Source organism: Simochromis diagramma, unplaced genomic scaffold (genome assembly GCF_900408965.1).
Source record: "Simochromis diagramma unplaced genomic scaffold, fSimDia1.1 OVJJ01000683.1, whole genome shotgun sequence".
NCBI lineage: Eukaryota > Metazoa > Chordata > Actinopteri > Cichliformes > Cichlidae > Simochromis > Simochromis diagramma.
The window spans coordinates 1241396-1263317 of NW_024387158.1; the positions used below are offsets into that span (position 1 = coordinate 1241396).

At 39.8% G+C, this 21922-nt stretch overlaps 1 protein-coding gene across 1 annotated transcript in view; it reads left to right on the forward strand.

The window, feature by feature from the left end:
* Positions 1-1550: 1550 nt before the first annotated feature.
* The window catches only part of slc4a5b (solute carrier family 4 member 5b), a 52705-nt gene continuing 32333 nt past the window's right edge, over positions 1551-21922 (forward strand). The window contains exons 1-7 of the mRNA XM_040048745.1: positions 1551-5851; positions 6474-6689; positions 16934-17063; positions 17140-17300; positions 20320-20475; positions 20649-20756; positions 21460-21515. Of these exons, the coding sequence (XP_039904679.1) occupies positions 5788-5851; positions 6474-6689; positions 16934-17063; positions 17140-17300; positions 20320-20475; positions 20649-20756; positions 21460-21515 (891 nt within the window). The 5' untranslated portion in view covers positions 1551-5787. The remainder of the gene's footprint in view (positions 5852-6473; positions 6690-16933; positions 17064-17139; positions 17301-20319; positions 20476-20648; positions 20757-21459; positions 21516-21922) is intronic.

Here is a 21922-nt window from a genome sequence, read left to right on the forward strand (position 1 = left end):
TACATTTAAGCTTGATCAGCTGTTGTTAGAATTTATTTAATATTACTTTCTAGTATCAGCTGAGGTTTGCTGGAGCCACAGCTGTAAAAAGTGCTGGTCATGATATCGGTTTGTATATCTGGTGAGAGGAAACATGAAGATGAAACCAGGAGATGTCCTTACTGAATCATCAGAGCTGAACAGGTGATGGAGAAACAGGTTTACCTTTTAGGTGACATGAATGAGTTGAAGGGAAGTTATGAACTGTTTCTGAGAGACAAATAACACCAGGATCTGTTTCTAAGTAGCAGGCAGCTAGTAACTGTGCTGGGGTGGATCTAGCAAAGTTTTGCCAGGGGGGCAGGTGGGGCATTAACAGGGAAAGGGGGGCACAAAGAAATACTTTTTTATTTTCATTTAAAATGTCTGGCTGTTATTAAATAATTATCTGAAGCTTACAACCAAAGTTTTTATCTGATGTAAAATGTATAGAAATCATACATATACCAACAAGACAGCGTACATCACTGTCACAACAGCGTATGTTTTCATTCAAAGGCTTTATGGCTTTAATACCTGGTGGGCCGGTCTTTAGTCAAAATGCCCGGGCTGTTTTTTTGTCCCAGTCCAGCCCTGGGCACGACACACAGTGAATTAATCTGAGAAGGTGCATCAAAAGATAAATGGCCGCGCCAGCGGTGCACATCGCAAATCAGCTCGCATAGACACATTAGTTGTGCCTCTTCTTAATGATGATATCTTAACTAACAACCCCAAGTACCAGATTCAACTTGTAATTGGCTAAAAATAACTTAGCCTACTGGTGAGAGGGACGTTGTTAGCTTTCCACATTCCGACACTTCAAAAGCTTGAGGAGCTTTCCGCTCAGCACAGCATCAGCACCACGGAAATACACGGATACATCCGTAGACTCGAGACACAATGCATTTTCGGAACTTTCCGGTGTTTGGACCAATGTTTTATTTTCTGATCAAACCAGAAATCTTTAATGAGTAGCTGGATTTGTCTCTCATTAACTGGCTGAGTTAATGCCAGTTAATGCAACATCGAAGCAGCTGGAATCCATAGCTGTGCGTGTTCATGCAGCTTGCATTTTCACCTGCTGGACATCACTACCTGACAAGTTTAACTGTCTTCAGAACACTGCAGAGGCCTTATTGACAGTATTTGGCTCTACATATCTGTGTGAGCAGATTTTCTCTCACATGAGTGTCCTCAGGTAGCCGTCTGAATGCTGGAGACTCGGAGACCTGTGTCTCTGAGTGGGAGACCAGAGATCATATTAACATGTGTGTCTCTGTATTAACAAACATGCCATATTGGCTTAGTTTATTTTTCTTATCATCCTTGTGAGGAGATCATAAATAGCATTTGTATTTTCTGTTGTACAGTTCATTTGCTGTTATGGAGTTTTTGTTATGGATAAAAAGTATCTTTTTTTTGTTTCAAAATAGCTGATAACTATTCGCTGATAGCTGCCAACATCTGCGAACAAATATAATTCTAGAAAGTTGTTCTATACAGTGTGTAACTGTTAATATAGAGCGTTATTAAATTTATTGTTAATGCAATCATATGGCACACTGACCTCTGAGGAAATTTTAAATGGCACTCGCCATCAGAAAGGTTGCCTACCCCTGCTCTAATCTTATTGGGTGTGCACTCGTTCAAACACACACACAAACACATACACACACTCGAGTCACATGTAATAGTCAATACTTAGATCATCTGTACATTCATTTACAGTCTGGTTGGGTGTAGTTGCAGCATTTTCCTTAACAGGCTCTATAGAGAATAGGACCGAAAATTTTTGGCATCTTGTAGTTTGTTACTCTTCCTTACAAAAGGCAATATAAATTTCTCTTCACGGGCAATCTCAGATTCAGCTTCTGTCACATCAGGTAAGAGAACATTAAAACACCATCTTTATCTAGATGGTTTTCATATTTGTCAGTGTATTTTGCTATTAAATTGATATTTTGATATTTACCTCTTTAGAATAATAAAACATTTTATATTCCATCTTAAGTAGCTTGAACATAAATTACAAATCATTTAGGGTTTAGTAGACAGCTGTCAGTTTTAAGAAGAAAGCGAAAGAATTATTGTGAATGCTTATTTGTTTTTTCTACTGCTTAGCCTTTTTTTTTTAGATGATTACTTAGTTAAACTTTAAAGAAATTCAACAGAAAAAAGGAGTTAAACGGGTTGTAGAGCTTTTCTCTGTAACCTTTAAAGCTCAGTGAACATTTTAGCTATTAGCTCTAGGCTATAGATACAGAAGTGTTTTGCTTTTGGCTCTAAGCTACCAGTAGCAAATTTCTCCTGCATCTATACAGCTGAATAAATGGATTGCATTGAAAAACAATGTAACTGCCAGGTTTTTGAGCATTAAAATGATAGCTCTGGTTCTGCTACATCTGCAGCAAAAAAACAAAAAACAAAATAAATCTATATGTGTTAAATCTAACGCTACAAATGCAGATTCTGTGGAAAACTGTTTTAAATTAACTCAGTCCCATATAAATCCAGTGACAAGTTGCATGTTGTCTCTGTCTACAGAATCATAAGTTTGTTATTGTACTACACAATTTGTTAAGTTAAGACTTGTAATGAGTAACTGGAAAACTCGTAAAACTCATAAAATTTGGTACTTTATTTTGCACAGCATTTGCATAACCTAATATTTATTTACCTTTTACCAGTTGCTTCCCAATGGAAATTACAGTGTGAGGGTACAAACTAAAAGATTGATGGTAAGTGCATGTTGCTTAGGATAAGTTCAACCATTGGCAACCACTGGCATGGTTGAGCTTATCTCAACCCAATGGTTCTCTCAACCATGAGCTTATCTCAAGAAAATAATGCACAGTTTTGCATTTTCAATTCATAACTGTACCCATGACTAGACGAAAGCATCAGTGAAATTAATTTGATGTAATACTGTGCAAAATAAAAAGCCTGTGTAAGAAAAATGGAATTAGAGGCTGCATGTATGAGCTATACATAAGGTCAAGGATGCAGCAGTAGAACTTGGGGTGCCTACTTTAAATCTGGCAGAAAATATCTTAATCGGTGGCTTAACTGGAATTTCTGTGGTTATTGGTGTTCATGTATATTAAGAGTATTTGGAAACACATTTTCATTGAAATAGCCTAAATGTGTTATTTTATTTACATAAACATACAATCTTACCCCCAGCCGGTCACAGCAGATGGTTGCCCGTCCCTGAGCCTGGTTTTGCCAGAAATGTCTTCTTTTTAAAAGGGAGTTTCACCTTCCCAAGTTTGCTAAAGTGCTTGCATATAGGGGGTTGTCTGTTTGTTGGGGTTTCTCAGTATTATTGTGGGTCCTTTACCTTATAATATTAAGCACCTTGAGGCAACTGTTGTTGTGACATTATATAAATAAAATGAATTTGAACTGAATAGAGTACATGTAATTTTTGAAGACAAGCCTCTTTGAACCACACCATAGCATTGCCATTTTCAGGGATTCTAGTCTAATCAAACCTTCAAATGTCTCTAATCAAAGCATCCCAACATGAACACAAAGTGATATTACCTTTATGAAGTAATAAAGTCAAAGTTATTTACAACTGTTTCGTTTTTCCCAAACATGTAATCTGCTAAACAGATTCATAGTTTGGTTTAAAATTGATTCAAGGAGTAAACTCTGGCAACCATTAGCTGCTTTAAAATAATTTTGAAAGGTAGGCAAATTTGAAGCGGCAAGAACATTTCAACTCATGTTTGGCTAACGGGTGAGTGGCTTCACTACAGGAACATAACCAGGATCTCTGACAGGGAAGTGAGATAGTGTTGACAGAGGTCAAGATGAGGTTATTGTAGATCGAGTCTTGGTGTCACAAAGTAAGCTCAGGAGGAGCACTTGGTCCTCCTGGCAAACACTCAACAAAAAAATATGGGTGGAGAATGGGCGAAAAGGTTGTGAACAGATAAATCCTTTCATCTGCAAGTAACAGGGAAGATAGACTGGAGCTCACAAGTGGCTGAAGGAGTTCACAGTCACCTAGTAAACTGAGCTCCAGAGAAAATGGTTTCTAGAACTCTGAAGAAATAACTGGAGGGATGACCAAGAATCTGGGTTAAACAAAGAAGAGCACAAATTCAAACAGGTAACAAAGAAGGCCTGGCAATCACAATGTTGGCACAATCTGGCAGAGAACTGTGACTCAGCCCAGCCTTAAAATATGCAACACTTGACTCTTCAAATCAGGACAGATGCCAAAAGGACAGCTCAAGTAGGATGACTCCAACCTGACATTTGTGTTTTAATTTGATTATGTGACAGTGATAATGCACAGATAACACAATTCAGCTATTTACTGTAACCTAATTGCAGTGTTCACCGTATGCACATATTACTAACAAGCTTGTGTGTGTGTGTGCATGAATCCACTCATGTGACTGTCCTTCACAGTCAGTGGTCAGGCTTCAGTAAGTAGTAAGTAATCACAAATGACATGTATTGATCAGCCTAGAAAACAGCCTAAAGCAATAGCTTTAGAAAGACAAAGTTATGTCATCAGTGGAAAGAGACACCCAGTGATAGCTTCACCATGTACTAAAAGCAATGATATGTCTGGGCATCTAGGATTTTTATTTTTTATGTTTTTGTATTTTTTGCAATAATAAACTGACAGAACATTGTCAATGCACGTAATGCTGAAATAATGATTAATACTTGTATGGGTTAAAACTTAGTGTTTTTATATATGTAATAGGAAATGTTTTTATTAAACATTGTAATATTGTACATTGTAAATATTTTAATATGTAAGCACTTCATAGAAAACTCCTAATATAAATGGGCACAATTTCATAACATTGCAACCAAAATAGCTCATATAAATAGTTTATAAAGCTGGTAAACCAAATGTTTATTTGCCACTGATATCTGTTGTCCCACCTTTAGAGGGTAAGTGACTTATGATGATATTGTAAATAACTTGCAATCGAGAATTATTTGCAAAAAGAAGTTGGGATCTTTTGCAGAGGAAATGATGAAGAGATTCATTCATAAGTTCCTACCGATCATAGCACAGAAAAGGCAATGAAGATCAGACAATGGATTCATCTGCTAGATCTCAGTACAGAATTTGTTACTGCCTTTTACAAGATCTTACTGCAGTGACAAGTGTAGTCTGGACTGGTAGGGCTGCAGGTCTGATCCTGTGGTGTCCTCGGGATTCCCATATGCTTGTTTGCCATTCACCTAGGGACCATTTTTGATCCGAGGACACCACAAGGGTTACGCAAGGTTGGCTTTTAACCTGAAGAGCTTTGAATGGTGCGCAAAACTAGCAGCCATCTGGCATTGATGGCCTGATTCTACTGGGAATTTTTCCTTCCTACTGTCGCAAAGTGCTCATAGGGGTTCACTTGTCATTTCCTCTCTAACGTTTTGCCAACAGCACCTTGAGTCCTGTGTGACCAAGCCCATTACATCTTAAAGACATCATAGTACCACAGCATCCCAATAGAGCACTTCTCTGTAAGAGTGCAAGATTGTTGTGATTCTTGGACGTTCCAAAAGGACCATGGAAGCAGAACTTACAGGTACCAGGCCCCTCCCCACTGGATCCAGTTTCAAGTTTGGGTTTGGGAAGCAGACATGTTCTTTATAACTTCAAACTTTCAGTTTGAATAAAACGTTGATGGAAAAAAAAAACACATAGGGAATTGCCACCTGGTGCTTTTTCTCGTGCTTCAGTATTCATATTTCCAAGGTAATCTTCTGTCATCTTGTTTCTGTTCCAGGATGGATCACCATGAATGGCAACAGGGAAGAAGTAGGGGTCATAGGCACTATGATGATGATGATGGTGAGTAAGAAAAAACACTAACTGAAAAAAGTTTTGCCATGAGAGAGAAAACTGAGGAAGTGCCCTGATTTTTTTTTTAAACTCTGAGGTCTAAGTCATCTTCCGTGATGATCCCAACCCTTGCCCTGAACTATAAACCTTTGTTTTGGAGAAACACAAAAGGTACATGCTTCCTCACCCTCTTCCTGCCACTATCCCCTGTTTCTTCTGTCACTCCAGTTACTGCTAAATGTTTCTCCAGTATCTTCAGAAATTTGTCAAGCATAGGTGACATCCTTACCTTCTACAATTACGTTGAACATTTTATTACTTTCTAACAGATTTTGCTCTATTATCCTTGACAACATACCTCCATTTAATTAAAAAACCCAGAAAAAACTAATTTAGGTAGTATTCCCAGACTAAATACATCTACTTGTGAACTGTGTTTCTAGGAGGGCAGAGCACAAATTGAAAAACATATACATTTCATGTATGACATCTGATTTTTAAAACCTGTTAGATGCTGCATACTGCTGAAACCAGTCAGAAGTTTTTAGAATACGTTCCCATTTTCAGAGCACCCCTCAAGCTCTGACTGCATTGATCAGATCCAAATGAAATGTTTCTCTCTCCATCTCAGAGGCCCAGCCATTCTACATCGGTGTTCCAGTTTCCCACCGGCGGAAAAGGCGCAGACATCACTCCTATGCCAGTGATGCCAACCGTGATTCACGACATACACACTATGATCACCATACACAGCGAGAACACTCACATCGAGGATATTATAACAAAGACGAGCACTATAATAATGAAGAGGATGGCGAAGAGTGTCGTGAGCATGCCGATCCTACAGGTTAGAAATCAAAAGTTTTTCATAAAAGTATCCATAAGTGTTAAATAAAAGTGACTGTTTGCCTTTTTACCTTTGATTTGATTTTTTAAGATTGACATACTTAATTTACTCTGTCATCCAGTAATTATATAATAATTACAATTATTGTATAACTAATAATAACAGTAATTAAACTGCAACATATAACCACTATGCACAAAGATCAGAAAACAAGTTCATGCAAAAGTATCACTAGGCAAGATACTGAACCCTGAGTTGCTCCACTGCATTCATCAGAGTGTGAGTGTGTGTGACTGTTGGACAGAAATTACTTTGACATAGAAATAAGTGAATGGGTGAAAGAGTCTTGTGTTTCACAGTCAGTTCATCATATACATTCATATATACAGTGTGTAAAACTGAACATGTCACCAATGTGTTACTGACTTAAAATTTTTACCAGATGTCAGTAACAACCCATCCAGTACACACATTCAAAGAAATCAAACCATTGATGTCCATACATTTTCTCCCTGTGCCATTTACAGCTGTTTCCTGCACTGTGTAGCTGTGTTATTTTTCATTAGTACTCATAAGTTATGAGTAACTATGATAAATGACACATAGACATGCACATAGAAATGGAGATGCAAAAAGGCTTGGAAAGTCATTACACCAGCTGAACTCTCAGTAATTAGAAAGCAATCCTGCTACTTAATGAATATTAATACCAGCTGGTTCTGTCCCAACTGATTTAAGCAAGATTTCCTCACCCTGGGAAAAGGCAGAGGAGTAAAATAATTATTAGAAGAGCTTTCCAAGAGCCAAGGACCACTTGTGGAGAGCTACAAAAAGACCTGGAATCAGCAGGTACAATTGTTTCAAAGAAAACAATAAGCAATACACTCAACTGCCATGGTCTGTATGCATGCTCACCATGCAAGACTCCATTCCTGAAGAAAAACTATATTGAAGCATTTAGACAAGCCTGTGAAATACTAGGAAAATCAAACTCTTTGGATGCCAAAATACACACCAAATTTGAAGGTCAAAACGCACTGAACATCACCCTGGAAATATTATAGTGTTCTCCTGTGAAGTCTTGAGGTTGGAAAATCATGGTAGGTATAGGGGATAACATCTCTTTCATTTGGTAAGTTTTCCTGAAGCATTTGTTAACCACTGTGTTTATTGGATGGTACAACATCATTTTCACAAATGTAATGAGATTGATTGTTTTTCTGCCTATCAAGCTGGATGGATATGCTGGCTTGCTGTAAAGGCTGAAATTCATTAGCTGTGAGCTGATACTGGGCGATTAACATTAGAAATCATTGCACTTGGCGTTCATACATTCATTATACTGCAGTTTGTGATATCTTTTCAACCAGTTGAGTAAGTTAGTGTAGCTTTCCGGTGCAGACAACTCTTCAGCATGCATATGATTTATTTTTGGTTATTATTAATGCTAAATATGAAGTATTTTGAAGTATGGTGATCTGCTTTGAGGGGCAGGCTCTTCACCTTCGGCTATGCCAGACTTTGATTTGTCACTAATCCAGACCAGAGATGAAAAGATCAACAGGTAATGAAATCACCACCTCTTGATCAATCAGTTCTCCAGAAAATAGACCCATCTTCTGTACTACAAGAACAATGGGGCTACATGGACACTGTGTGACTCTAACTCCCATGTTCAGCATTTCTACTAATTCCTTCTGAACAAATTTTCTTTTGTGTTTAGTTTACGCCAGGATGTGTTACAAAATGTTGCCCTCTGATATTGGTATAAGGGGGAGAACACATCTGCAAAACACTGCAGCAACATCCGCTCTCTAGGCCTGTGTGAGATTGCCATTACAATGGAGGGAGGCAAGAATGGTTTCCTCTGTGGATAGTAGAAGCTGGTTTGAACAGATTTATTACAGAGTAATTTACACAGTTCTTTTAGTGTGTGAGACATGAATAATGAGCTCTGGTCAGTCAGTATCTCTTTCAAGATGCCGACTCGGGAGATTTCCTGAAACAGTGCCTGTGCCACACTCTTTACAGAAATGGCGTGCAGCGGCACTGTTTCGGGATAGCCTTCATAATATTGTTGTGATTTGGCGCTACATAAATAAAACTGAATTGACCTGAATTGATATTGCATTCCATAATCTACCAGAAAGAAGATATATTCCTATGCACCTCGGTTAAATGACATATGAGGTCCAAGCTGATGCCCTCAAACAGAACCTCAATTAATAGTTAAGCACAATGACACTTTTAGAATTCCCCAAATGGCTGGCCAATAAAATTGGACCATTATTTGCTCCAAAGTTTTGTCATAACCCATATAACCTCTTATCCCATATTCATAGAATAATGTCAGTGTACTTTTGATCCGTGTGTGATCAGTTTTTATCACTTAGTCAAATGATAACTATAGAAGTGTTGTCACCAAACTACTGTAGTGGGAATCTCCTGTGGACTAGATAGCTGGAGCTGACAGAGCTTCCAGAGAAGGCCCTTCTGTCTCCTCCTCCTCGGAGAACTGGGCGGCTTCCAGCCGATGTTGTGACTCCCACCACCTCCCTCAGCTGTGCTGAAAGGTGATCCTTGGGCAGGGTCACAACAACATCTAGCCTGCCCAGTCAGTGGCAGTGGACCCACTCTGCAGTATCTGTGAGGAGCCCCACTCGCTGATTTGGTGGTGCGAGGCCTAATTGGTCCACTACCAGCCAACGGCCATCTTTTCTAAGTTGAGAGTCACCGCCTGGGCACCGGGAGTAGTCTCAGCCTTTACTTTTTCTCAGGTCTTTCTGCTGTGGCCTGAAAGAAATCTGAGAAAGCCTGAAGATCATCTCCTTTCCCCATCAACTCTAGTGGTGTCATTGAGGAACAAGCAGAGCAACCACTCTCCAACTCCTTTATGTGGCTCTTTGACTGGTCTTGTAGCTGTTCTAATTGCCAATGATGCACCACCACCTGCTCCCAATGCATGGCCACCAGCTCAACCACCATCGGGGCCAGCACCTCAATTGGCTGGGCCAGTCACAGGTCCACCATACCACAGCCCAGGTTTTGGCACCACTGTTATAAAAAGACCCACTATACACAGTTTTGAAAGGTAAGTATATGTTTATTCATGATGCTTTTCACTTTTGTGACCTCTCTGCAGCTTCCAGCCACTTCCTTCACCTCCAAACACCAGCTCTCCCACAGGGCCCTGGCAGCTGCTGAAATAGGGAAGGCATGGTTAACGTGATGGCTATCAGCAGTCCTGGCCAGCATTCCCTGGCACTGTCCCCTGAACCCACCGCTCCACCCCTCCACTGCAGCTGAGCCTAGTTGCTTTTACTTTGCATTTTAAAGAGAGTGTATTTTCATTTATTTTAAATATCGCTCACTCATTTAATTTTGGGAAGGCTAAATTTTATTAATTTAATTAATTGGGTTGCCTTACAGCCTAGTGTGGTTGTTTTTCCACATAGTTTTCTCTCATAGTCTGTGTGTAGCAATAGGAAAAGGGTGCTTTTTCTGCATTGCGTTGTTGATTACTGCCTCAAGTGAAGGGCTTCACGGATCTCAAGGGGCTGGACAGACTGGATGCTTTAGTAGTTTTTAGCGGTAAAGAAAGTGAAGCTTGAAGCATGAAGCTTTAAATTAAATGTCAATCTAGATGATCTTCACACATCACTCTAAAGTTAGGATAATTACTGAAAAACATTGATTTGTGTCCTGGTTACCTCCTGGTGGAGATATGTGCATGCATGTTTATTATCTGATTATCAGGCTTGGATAATTTGTAGAAAGTAGATGGAACTTATATGAATGCATTGAAAAAAATCATTTTGCCCTTCAAACTGTGCTGGTTTTTTTCTTTCCCCTTTTTGGCAACAAGGTATTTTTTCTGCTGCAGTACCATTAGTGGCCACTGTGTGCCACAAATTAACAACAAGACTCACTGAGGCTGAGGACCTAAAAAAGCAGATGGAGTTCATCAAATGGCAAGGCATTCTGCAGCCTAACATAGCATAAATGGTTATGTTAATTTAGGGTCACCTGATCAGCCCTAACTAAATTTTGTCAAAAAAGAAAGTCTTAAGACAAGCTGTTTCTATTTTAAGAGTATGCGAATATGGAAGAAAGCCACCCTACATATATTTTTAACAGGCACATTGAAGGACATATCTTGGTCAAAAAATGGCTTCAAGATTCCTCACAGTGTTACTGGAGGCCTAGGTAATCCCATCCAGATCAAGCATCTGGTTAGACACCATATTTCTAAGATTTTTAGGGCCCAATACAATAAACTTAGTTTTATCTGAACTTAGAAGCAGAAAGTTAGAGGTCATCCACGTCTACAGGAACCCTGTAGAACTCCATAATTAATTTTAGTGTGTGAAAAGGACACTTCATTTACATGAAGAAATTGGAGTCTATTGGAAGTACATATGATTCAAACCACTGCAGCGCAGTAGCTTTAATATCTGCAACAAGCTCTAATTGTTGCAATAAAAATATCATGGTCAACAATGAGGTATATCAGCTCAAGCACAGAGATGAGTCCACTGTCAGAGGCCTTAATCATTTGTAACCTCATATCATATTTACGATTGAAGCATTAATTAAATTACATAGAGCTATTTTGCTTTACCTTAGCACTCAAATACATTCTATACAACGTGTCTCATTGAAACCATTCACACCCATTCAAAAAAAACAAACACTTTTTCTATGCTTAAGTGCTTTCTGTCTAAAATTCACACTCTGATAAACACATTGGAGAGCAACTTGGGGTTGGTATCTTGCCCGGGGAAACACAGCACTATAAATGCACACAGAAGAGCAATTAGTCACAGAATCAGATGACAGACCCAATCAGCAGCTGCCAGCTCTCCAATCAGGAAGGACCTGCAGAGACTCCAAAAGGCAGAGGACACACACAGAACAAAATCTAGCCACTGTGATCCAAAATATGGCCAGGGCTGTACCATCAAGTAAAACCTTATTCTCCCACAGCGGCGCAGCAATAGCACGCAGTGGCCACTCCGGACCAAAATGATGTTGTTTTAGTGCTTTCTATGGCTTTTTCATTGGGTCTTCTGAGCCACATGGACACCATAACAAGCGGTCTTCATGTTTACTAACGGCAAATACTCCTAAATTACAAGCATCATATTCAGTTACATGGACTCACCTTATTTCGTGCCGATAGAAATGCAGCTCTGTTCAGTAAGAATCCCGGTGGTGGCTTCTGTGTCTACATCAACCTGAAATGGCGCAAGAACTCTGTACTAGTTTCCAATTACTGCTCATCGCTGGTAGAGTTTATCACTGTTAGATGCAGGCCTTTTTATTTACCTTGGGAATTCACTACTGTGCTCATTACAGCAGTATACATCCCACCCAGCGCTAACACTAAAGAGGCGCTCTGCGAGCTGTATAGGGTGATCAGCAAGCTGCAGAACTCCAGCCCCAATGGACCGTTTATTATCGCTGGAGATTTCAACCATGCAAATCTCAAGTCAGTGCTTCCAAAATTTCATCATTATGTAGACTTTGTGACGAGAAAGGCAAATGCACTGGATCATGTTTACACAAATATTCCCAATGCGTACCAAGCGAAGCCCTGCCCCCACATTGGTTACTCAGACCACTTGTCTGTCATGCTAATTCTGGCATACAGATTGCCCATCAAACGCTGCAAACCGGTTCTGAGACAAGTGAGAACCTGGCCTGCAGGAGCTCTCTCTGCTCTTCAGGACTGTTTTGAACACACTGACTGGGACATGTTCAGGGAGGCTGCAACACCACATCAACACATCATCTGTGACCAGCTACATCAGTAAGTGCATTGATGATGTCACTGTCTCCAAGACTATCCTAATATTCTCCAACCAGAAACTGTGGATGACTTCAGAGGTGCGTGAACTGCTAAATTCTTGAGACTCCGCCTTCAGAGCAGACGACAAGGGGGTCCTAGAAACAGTGAGGGCCACACTGAGCACTGGAGCCCCTCAGGGATGTGTGCTCAGCCCACTCCTGTTCACTCTGCAGACTCACGACTGTGCAGCAAAGCACAGCTCGAACCACATCATCAAGTTCGACAAGACTGTTTTGGGTCTCATCAACAAGAATGGTGAGCCAGCATACAGAGAGGAGGTACAACAGCTAAAGGACTGATGCAGAGTCAACAACCTGTGTCTGAACATGGACAAAACAAAACAGATGATTGCTAACTTCAGTAGAGCACGGAGAGATCACTGACCACTTAACATTAATGGATCCTCTGTGGAGGTGGCAAGAGCACCAAATTCCTTGGTGTTCACCTGACGGAGAACCTCTCCTGGTCCCTAAACACCAGCTCCATAACTAAGAAGGGCCAACAGCGTTTCTACTTCCTGTGGAAGCTGAGAAAAGACTATCGAGAGTTTTCTAAGCAGCTTCATCACTGTGTGGTATGGTAACTCCACCGTATTGGATCACAAGACGGATGGTGAAAGTGAGAACAGCTGAGAAGATCATTGGAACCACTCTTCCCTCCATCACAGACACCTATTGCATCCACTGCATCTGCAAAGCCACCAGCGATGTGGAGGACCCCACACATCCCTCACACACTTTTTTACCTTGCTGCCTTCTCGCAAGTGGTACCGGAGCATTCGGGCCCTCACTGCCAAACAGTTTCTTCCCCCAAGCCGCCAGACTACTAAAGAATCAGTGACTGGTCTGACACACACACACCTACACACCTCACTACCTCAAGCACTTATCTGGACATTTTCATGCACACACGCACGCACGCAAACCTTCAAACATCACGTTATGTGTTGCACAATGCTCAGTCTTTTGCACAACACACTGTAATTGTTGCACTTCTCTAATTCACTGTTGTGTCTGCAGTGTCTTATGTCTGCACTGTCTTGTGTCTGTATCATTCTTTTCTGTCTGGTGTTGCCGTGTATTTGTTTAGGTTTTTTTTTAATTTAATTAAATTTAATTTTTTTTACAATTTTTGCTCACGTGCACTTTATGTAGCCCTGTGTTGATTGTCTGTTATATGTAATATGTAGCACTATGGTCTTTAAGGAATGTTGTCTCGCTTCACTGTGTACTGTACCACTGCACATGGTTGAAATGACAGTAAAGCCACATGACTTGATTTGTCTAAAGCAAGGCACAAGGGATGAAACTAGCAGAAAATACAGAAAAAGAAAATACATAAATACATGAAAGAAACATACACACCAAATACAGACTAAACAAACCAAGAAACAACATAAGATATTTAAATTAACAAAACCTGAGAGTACATTAACTTAAAGACCCAGGAGCATGACATGTGTAGTTGAAAAAAATGCCCTAAAACAAAAAAATCCTCAGTTCCAACCTTAAGTGGGTTATAGCAATCTGGCTAGTATTTAGAAAATAAGTAACACAGAAACATATTAGACTTTGCTGGTATTTTAACAACACAGCTAAATATATACACAGCAGTGGTGGAGGCACAAGATCTGGCCTTATCTATGCTATTAGCTAGATAATCCAAAGTTTCACCTGCATGAACAGAATTTCATTACGTAGTCGGAGTATATATGCCACAGTATGTGATGAATGTTTTTGCAGCATGGTCCTGATCCCAAGCGGCCATGAAGTCTGAAGTCTGTAAGCTGATTAGAGCTGAGGAACTTAAAACTGTGTGCGCATGCATGCATGCGTGTATTATTTGGTGTGACTGTAAGTGTGTGTGGTATGCAGATTATTTTCACCTGCTCCTATCAAGATTCATATTAATGTAGAGCAAACACAAGGTCTGAGATAGATAGGTTAAGGCACTGATGCAGTAATCGGAGACAAAAAGAAGAAGTTACGTTGGGGGCAATGTCCTTGTTTTACTTGCATCTGAGTGTGTTAGTATTTGTGTTCAGGAGCAGAGTACTAGAAGGCTCTCTGGTGTGTATCAGCCCTCTTAAAGCCTCTGGCTCTTTGCTGATTTGGGGATTTTAGTGGAATTCTATCACAGCTTACAGAAACCTTTTTGTAGCTGCTTGACTGGTGCAGGTCTGCTCACCAAAACATTTGCAGCTAACTGAAATACCAAAAGACAAGCTGAAAAGACATATGAAGAAAGTGTGAATGTATGTCACTTGTCTCCACTCAAATAGTGTTGAGCCAAGGACAGTCAACTTTAACAAGAATAAGTTGGAGGGCTATATTTTTTTTCTGAGTGCAAAGGTTAAGGATATCTTACCCGTTACTTTTGGGATTTTGGCGTCTCTGGTCTAAGGATTTAGTGAGCATGGAAAACTCTGGGCTCTTTTTCCCATCAATTACAACCTCCCAGTGGACATTGCCAGGCTCCCAAATAGGTAAAGTTGAATAAATGAATAAAAAAGTAATACTAAAAAAATACCGTATTAACCTGAAATAAATAAGCACAAGCTGCAAGCTAACTAGTTTTACCTTTAGTATAATAGCATTCCCTTACATTTTATATTGCTTAGATAGTGTGCACTTTCTTAGCTTTGGAGATAATACAAAGATTTTGATTATTCTGAAAGGGCATTAATGGCTGATAACATCACTGAATCAATAAAGTAGCCCATCACAACCACAAGTATGCCCCATTATTTTAAATTAAGCACAAATCACGGCAACTGAAGGAACAAGATTCTATTTTAAGATTTTAACAAATTCAGAATTCTGAGTAGATTTATTACAACCTCATTATGTAGTATTTAGAACTAAAAGAAAACATTTACACCTATTCAACTATGTTCATGAAGACTATGATACAAAGAGCTAATGTTTATCTAAAGTTTTAGTTATTTGTTTTGTGATTTATGAATCGAAATTTTCTTTATCTATGATTTTTGTCTGTTAAGTCAGCTTCTGGCTTGAGGGTATTTGTCCTTTTGTCCAGTGGTCCAAATTGATCTTTAACATTGCAATCATAATTCACCATGACCAACCTCTGTGGAGTTATACTGGCTGGTTAGAGATGAACATAATCAAATCTCTAATGTGGCCCGACCAATAGTGACAGAACTCAGTAATGGAAACTTCTGTTGATTGCACCGTGGAACATTTTATTGTATTTTCATTATACACCACACTGCAACACAGATTACATAATTTTAATAAAAAGATAACTGAAATGATCAACATCACTGTCACAAAAGATCTGTGAAACTTGTGCTTATAATAGGAACTTCTCAGATTTATCACTTTGTATGAGTTATTGATTTTTGACTATTTTTTAAATTCTTTGTAAGGAGGAATAAACGAAGACCAGTGCCCCCCACCCCCACCACGCACCGCCCACACACCCACACACACGCACACAAACAGTGGGATGCAAATGAGTAGTGCCTCTAGGCTAAGGATGTTAATAGAGATTGATCTGTTCAGGGTAAAATTAGAAAATAGTGCACATTACTCTCAAATAGTCATTAGAGAACTGACTCATGTGTTTTGCTTTTTGAGATAACTAATGGGGATTGTTTATATAACATATAATTATTTACAAGAAAAGAAAAAAGGAAGTGCTATAAGAATCTAAATGTTTATGTGAGAGGTACAGAGCTTTATCAGTGGGGCAGATTATTCTATTCTATTTTGGAAAATAATATAAGTTTAATATGAGTCTAAACTTATACTATTTTACAAGTTAATACAAGTTTATTTTAGGAGAAATTTTGCAGGAAAGCATAGATCAGTTTGTATTGACACTGAGTCCTCATCAGAATCTAGCAAACCTACAGCCAATTCAGATTGAATACCAGCCCTAGTATGTTTATATAGAATATTCTATTCTATTCTATTCTATTCTATTCTCTGTGGCAGTGAACCAACACCTGAAGCAAGATATTTAACCCCTAGATGGTGTTGTAATCAATTGGGAGCTTCCAATACTCTGGAAAATACTGGATTTAAATCCTCCAGAAGCAGAAAAAAAACTCCCTTAAAACTCCTTTAAAAACATGATGACAACAGAAAAAAATAAGAATTTAATGAAAATATTGTTCCCAATTCTGTTCATTTGGATGTAGCGTTTTCATCACTCATCCAAGTGACTTCTTCACTCCCTGAAGTCGCATGAAAATATTGTTGTTATGTATTTATGTAATGTTATGTAATTTGCCTAGACACACCCTTCAATGGAAATTTTATATAATTTCTGTATATGATGAACATAAATCCATCTTAAACTGGCTGACTGGGATATACTGGATATCTGAAGCTAACTTTGTCTCTTGTTTGACCTCTGTTTGTAGTGTCCCCTGCTGCCGAAAGGCTGCGCCACATACTGGGAGAGGATGATAGCACTCCAACACCAACAATATTCACTGAGATGGATACATTACAGCAGGAGGGTGGTGAATTAGAGTGGAAAGAGTCTGCAAGGTACGCACATACACACAGTAAGGTAACAATTTCTTTAATTCGGGAATTAAAACTTAATTTTCCCTCCTTGTTGTAGATGGGTGAAGTTTGAGGAGAAGGTGGAGGAGGGAGGAGAAAGATGGAGCAAGCCTCATGTTTCCACACTCACCCTCCATAGTCTGTTTGAGCTGAGAACCTGCCTGCAGACAGGAAGTATTCTGCTCGACCTAGAAGGCTACTCACTGCCACAGATCGTGGGTGAGTCATACAGAATATAAATATCTATATAGATATATAGATTTAATTTGTTGATATTCTAAAAATATTCTTATTTTATTCTTGATAATCCCATATTGTTTAACTAATCTGTCAGAAAACTCTTTTCCTTCGATTATATGTTCCAAGTATTTCATTCGTTTCTCAGAATCAGCACCAGAATACTACTTGATTAATCCCTAAGGAAATTTACAACTCCAAACTGGGAAGTTTATCATATTATTGTTCTGTAGTATATCAGGATTGTTCCAAATATGTGTACGTTCCCATGGTATTAGTGAAGACTCGTTTAATTTAATTCACTCTAGAAAGATTGGGACCTAGTTCAGTCTTTTATGCCGTGATTGCAGATGCCGTGCAGCGCGTCCGCCTCCCCTGCAGCAGCTCTGCAGACCTTGCCCCGCCACATACCCCTATCGCCCGACTGAGGCCGGGTAGCCATCTGCCCAAACGCGCAGAACCCCACCACGTGCTGGCGTCTGGTGGAGACGGGTGACATTCTCAGAGATTTGACCGACTGAGTCCCATAGCGAGGCTTTTACTGCAGCAAGTGTTTCCACTTCCTGATGGCTGAATTTCAGAGATTCCCTCAGGGATTAAAATTCTCGGTGTAAAATCTCCATTAAGGACAACCTTGCGTTGAAGCGGGACAATCGCTTATCGATTTAATTCAGGATGTTGGCAAAGTCTTTGCCGGCCAGCGATGTTGTACCAGGGGGGTCAGCTGGGTGACTTGGAGGATGGCATCTCATTCTTGGTTAGGAAAGATGTGCTCTGGGCCTTGGAGATCTTGGAGAGTGTTCAAATTCTCATTGACGTCCTCCAGCGTATTGGAAATGATTAAGCAGATATGGATAGTTATTTGTCAAAGGTTTGGTATACTTTGGTATAATTGAAGGTTAAAAAATGCTTGTTTAATTCTGAGCTACCACTCAGTTCTGACCTACCATTCTATTTTTTCTGCCAAGTCTCTGGAAGTCTCACTTACAGTATTTCCTTTCTGTCACTTACTTTTACGTCACTTCTGTCACTTACCTCTCCTTCCGTCACTCCATTTTTTGTCTTCATCCATTTGATGGACAAGGATGTTTTTCTTATATGTTTTCTTTCTTATCTTATCCTGGCTTAATTCCAGTTTATTCAAGGCTCTGCCTGTTCAGAGCCTAACCACAGTTCAGAAGTCTGGTGTATTCCTTGGCCATTTGGGCTCCTGGTAGCTAAAATTAGAAGGGACGCAACTTCTTGATTCCCCTTTTCATTTTCATGAAAATGCCCCATACTGCTGGGGCACTGACAATACAAAATACCAGTCTGTTGTACTGATATAGGCCTTTGTGAGTGTTTATCACCAGATATTTCCTGGATGTCTCTTCTATTTCCATCTGAAGGTAAGCCTGGGTGAGATCAATTTTTTGTGTTTGCCACCTGCCACCGCTGTGAATATGACTTCTATCCACTGAAGTGGGTACTTACAGCACAAGGTACAGGACATGCCTTGTGAAATCTTGGTTATGCGTTGTCCTCCAGTATATAATATTTTTCAGAGTGCCAATTCCTTCTTTGAACATCTGAGCGTGTTTTATTAAGTATCTGTTTCAGTCTTTGAGCCACAGAATGTACACTGCCAATCTCATTGACTTAATTTATTTCAAGTTGAGGTGGATGTGTTTCAACCAGTCACGCCCAAATAATGGCACACCTCATTGCCAGTTTGTTATGTTCTCTTATATAACTTAACAATGTAGCTTGCCATCACCAGTGTGTGAATGTGTGTGTGAATGGGTGGATGACTGAATGTGTAAAGCGCTTTGGGGTCCTTAGGGACTAAATAAAGCGCTATACAAATACAGGCCATTTACCATTTTACCATTTAACTACTTAGACACATTGCAAACCTTTTAGGCAAATGTGACTTACTTTATTAAACATGTTGTGGAATTGCATAAGCAGATCATCTGCACATGCACCACATTTGGTATTGTTCTGCGAAGAACAATGTATTGCTATTGCTAAATACATAACACACTGTATTCCTCCTTTTGAAGGCTGATGTGCAGATATCCTCTCTGACCCACAGACATCATGACCCATGCCTCTGAAGCCATTATTTCACAACCCCTGAGGTGGCAGCCTGGCGGGCCTCTAGGATGACCTTCTGCTGCTCCTACATCAGTTTCCGATGCACCCCCGTGTTTATATATCCCAATTTCTTGGCTGGTGCCTCCCTTGATGTGGGTTTGGAAGGCTTTGCTTCTTTATCTCGAGGTTTTGTCTCTGTAGCAGTGATTTCCCCAGCTGGATTTTTGGGTTGACATCCGGTTGGCTGCACACCTTCTCTTGGCTGTAGCTGTTGTCTACCACATTTCTGGGACATAATGTTGAAAGGTCTCTGATCTGGATCTGGGTAACGGCCCCAAATGTTGAATTTTGACCAGGCACCCCGAATACAGGGAAGTCTGGAACTGACTCCCTGTTTAAAGAGTCTCCGATTCTTTGAGTACTACCCACTAGGCAAATAGCGCTTAGATGGAGCCAGGGATGAGACTTGCCAAGCTCTAACTGCTTCTCAGTCTTTAAGATATTGATCCCATGTTTGGCCGGGTGGCCTTGTGGTCAAACCCGAGCCCCCTCAGTCACACTAGTTATCAGATTTATCTTCTCTATTTATGTACATTTGATAACTAAGTAAGTTAGAATTCAGTGGTCTTGAAAAATACTGTCTTACAAGGGGTTAAAAGGGAATGTCCACAATCGCCACGCTTCATGTATTTGTATGTACATTTCACCTCTTAACATTCACCTGGTAACTGGCAGACAGTTAAATGGTTTCAATTTGTCACACACTAAAAAGTATGGATTCAGAAAGTGGATTATGTTGAATTTTAAATAAGTTATAAGAGTGATAAGCAGTGATAAGGCTTCCATTTGGATATACCAAATTGATGAGAAGATGTGAGTATAATGTTAACATATTAACTGGGCTGGAATCTTTCTGTTTCAGAGGAGATTGTGGAACAACAGATAACTGATGGTCTCATTCCTCCTGATCTTAAGGAGAAGATTATATTTGTGTTGCTCAGGAAGCATCGTCATCAGACCAAGAAGCCAATCCACCGCTCTCTGGCAGACATGGGAAAATCATCCAATACTGCGTCTAGTAAGCATGTGTATTCTGTGTGTATGCCTTTTTATGTACCAATTAGTAGTTATGAAAGAAAGTGATCTAACCTTCTAATCAACTCCTGACAACCTTTGTTTTCTCCACCATGTTGCTCACTACCTGTTTCACCTTCCCTCACAAAATCACTGCTGTTGCTGCTGCTCTGTCAGGCCGTAGTCCTCAGATTAATCTGAGTCGTAGCACTAGTTCAGCTTCTGGGATCCACCGCTCCACAGAAGACCTACGTTCTCGGCAGTCAAGCAGCCTTGGCCGCCTGCGTGAGTCACACAAACACACACATGTAATACATGCACCACTACACAAGGATACATAAGTTTACAAGATTGACTTTTACTTCTAAATAGGTTCTCATTGGTGTATTAGTACACCATGAAATTCAAGTACTGAGAACTTGTTAGTATTTCCAGTTGGTGGCCAGATTTTAAATTCTTAGCTCTTCCTTTCTTAATATCTATGCTTTTCATCTTTTTTTTGATGAGAAAAATTATCCCAGCCGACTCCCAGCTGTTGCATGATTTCAACACCTGTGATGGCTTTGTGTGTGTGTGTATATATGTATATATGTGAAATGTGTTAAGCATAAAGTGTGTTTACTTGAGAGATTATTGGTCCTATTGTGTGCACCTTTGCTGATTTCTTATGTGCAGCCATCTGCGTGAAAGGGATTAGTAAAGGATTTGTGTAGTATGTTCTTATTATTTTGCTTTGATTGTATTTGTTCCCAAATCTCCTTGGGGAAAAAAGAGAAGCAAATAATTAAAATATAATCCCCAACAGAAAAGGCTGTTCATGATTAAGTTCATGCTCTTTCTGTTGCTCAAAGGACCATTTATTGGGGTTTATTTACAATTTTCACTAAATGAAATAAAATGTTCTTGATGGGAACATCACTCAAGCATTAAAACCTATTTTCCTTTTATTTTTATCTAATCCAAAAGGTCTCATTTGCTCCATTTACAGATCATGCTCAGAGTAGAAGCATGAATGATATTTCAGACACACCAAGCACTGATCAGGTAACTTATTTTTCAATATTTTACATGTGTGCTACTCTCTATTTTTTATCTACATGTGTCTCTTACATCAGCGGTCCCCAACCCCCGGGCCTCGGACCGGTACCGGTCCGTGAGTTGTTTGGTACCGGGCCGCGAGAGTTGAGGCTCAGGTGTGAAATGTATGGTTTTCAGGGTTTTCAGCGTTATTTTGTTATCGTTTTTATCTCGGTTTTCCTGGGTCTTTTCAGTGTGTTATGAATAAATCTTCTTTTTTTCGGTACCGGTACTAGTTTTATTTTGTTGTATTTATCCGCGACACTTCAAAGGCCGGTCCGTGAAAATATTGTCGGGCATGAACCGGTCCGTGGCACAAAAAAAGGTTGGGGACCGCTGTCTTACATGTCTGTTCATGCTATACATCAGGGTCA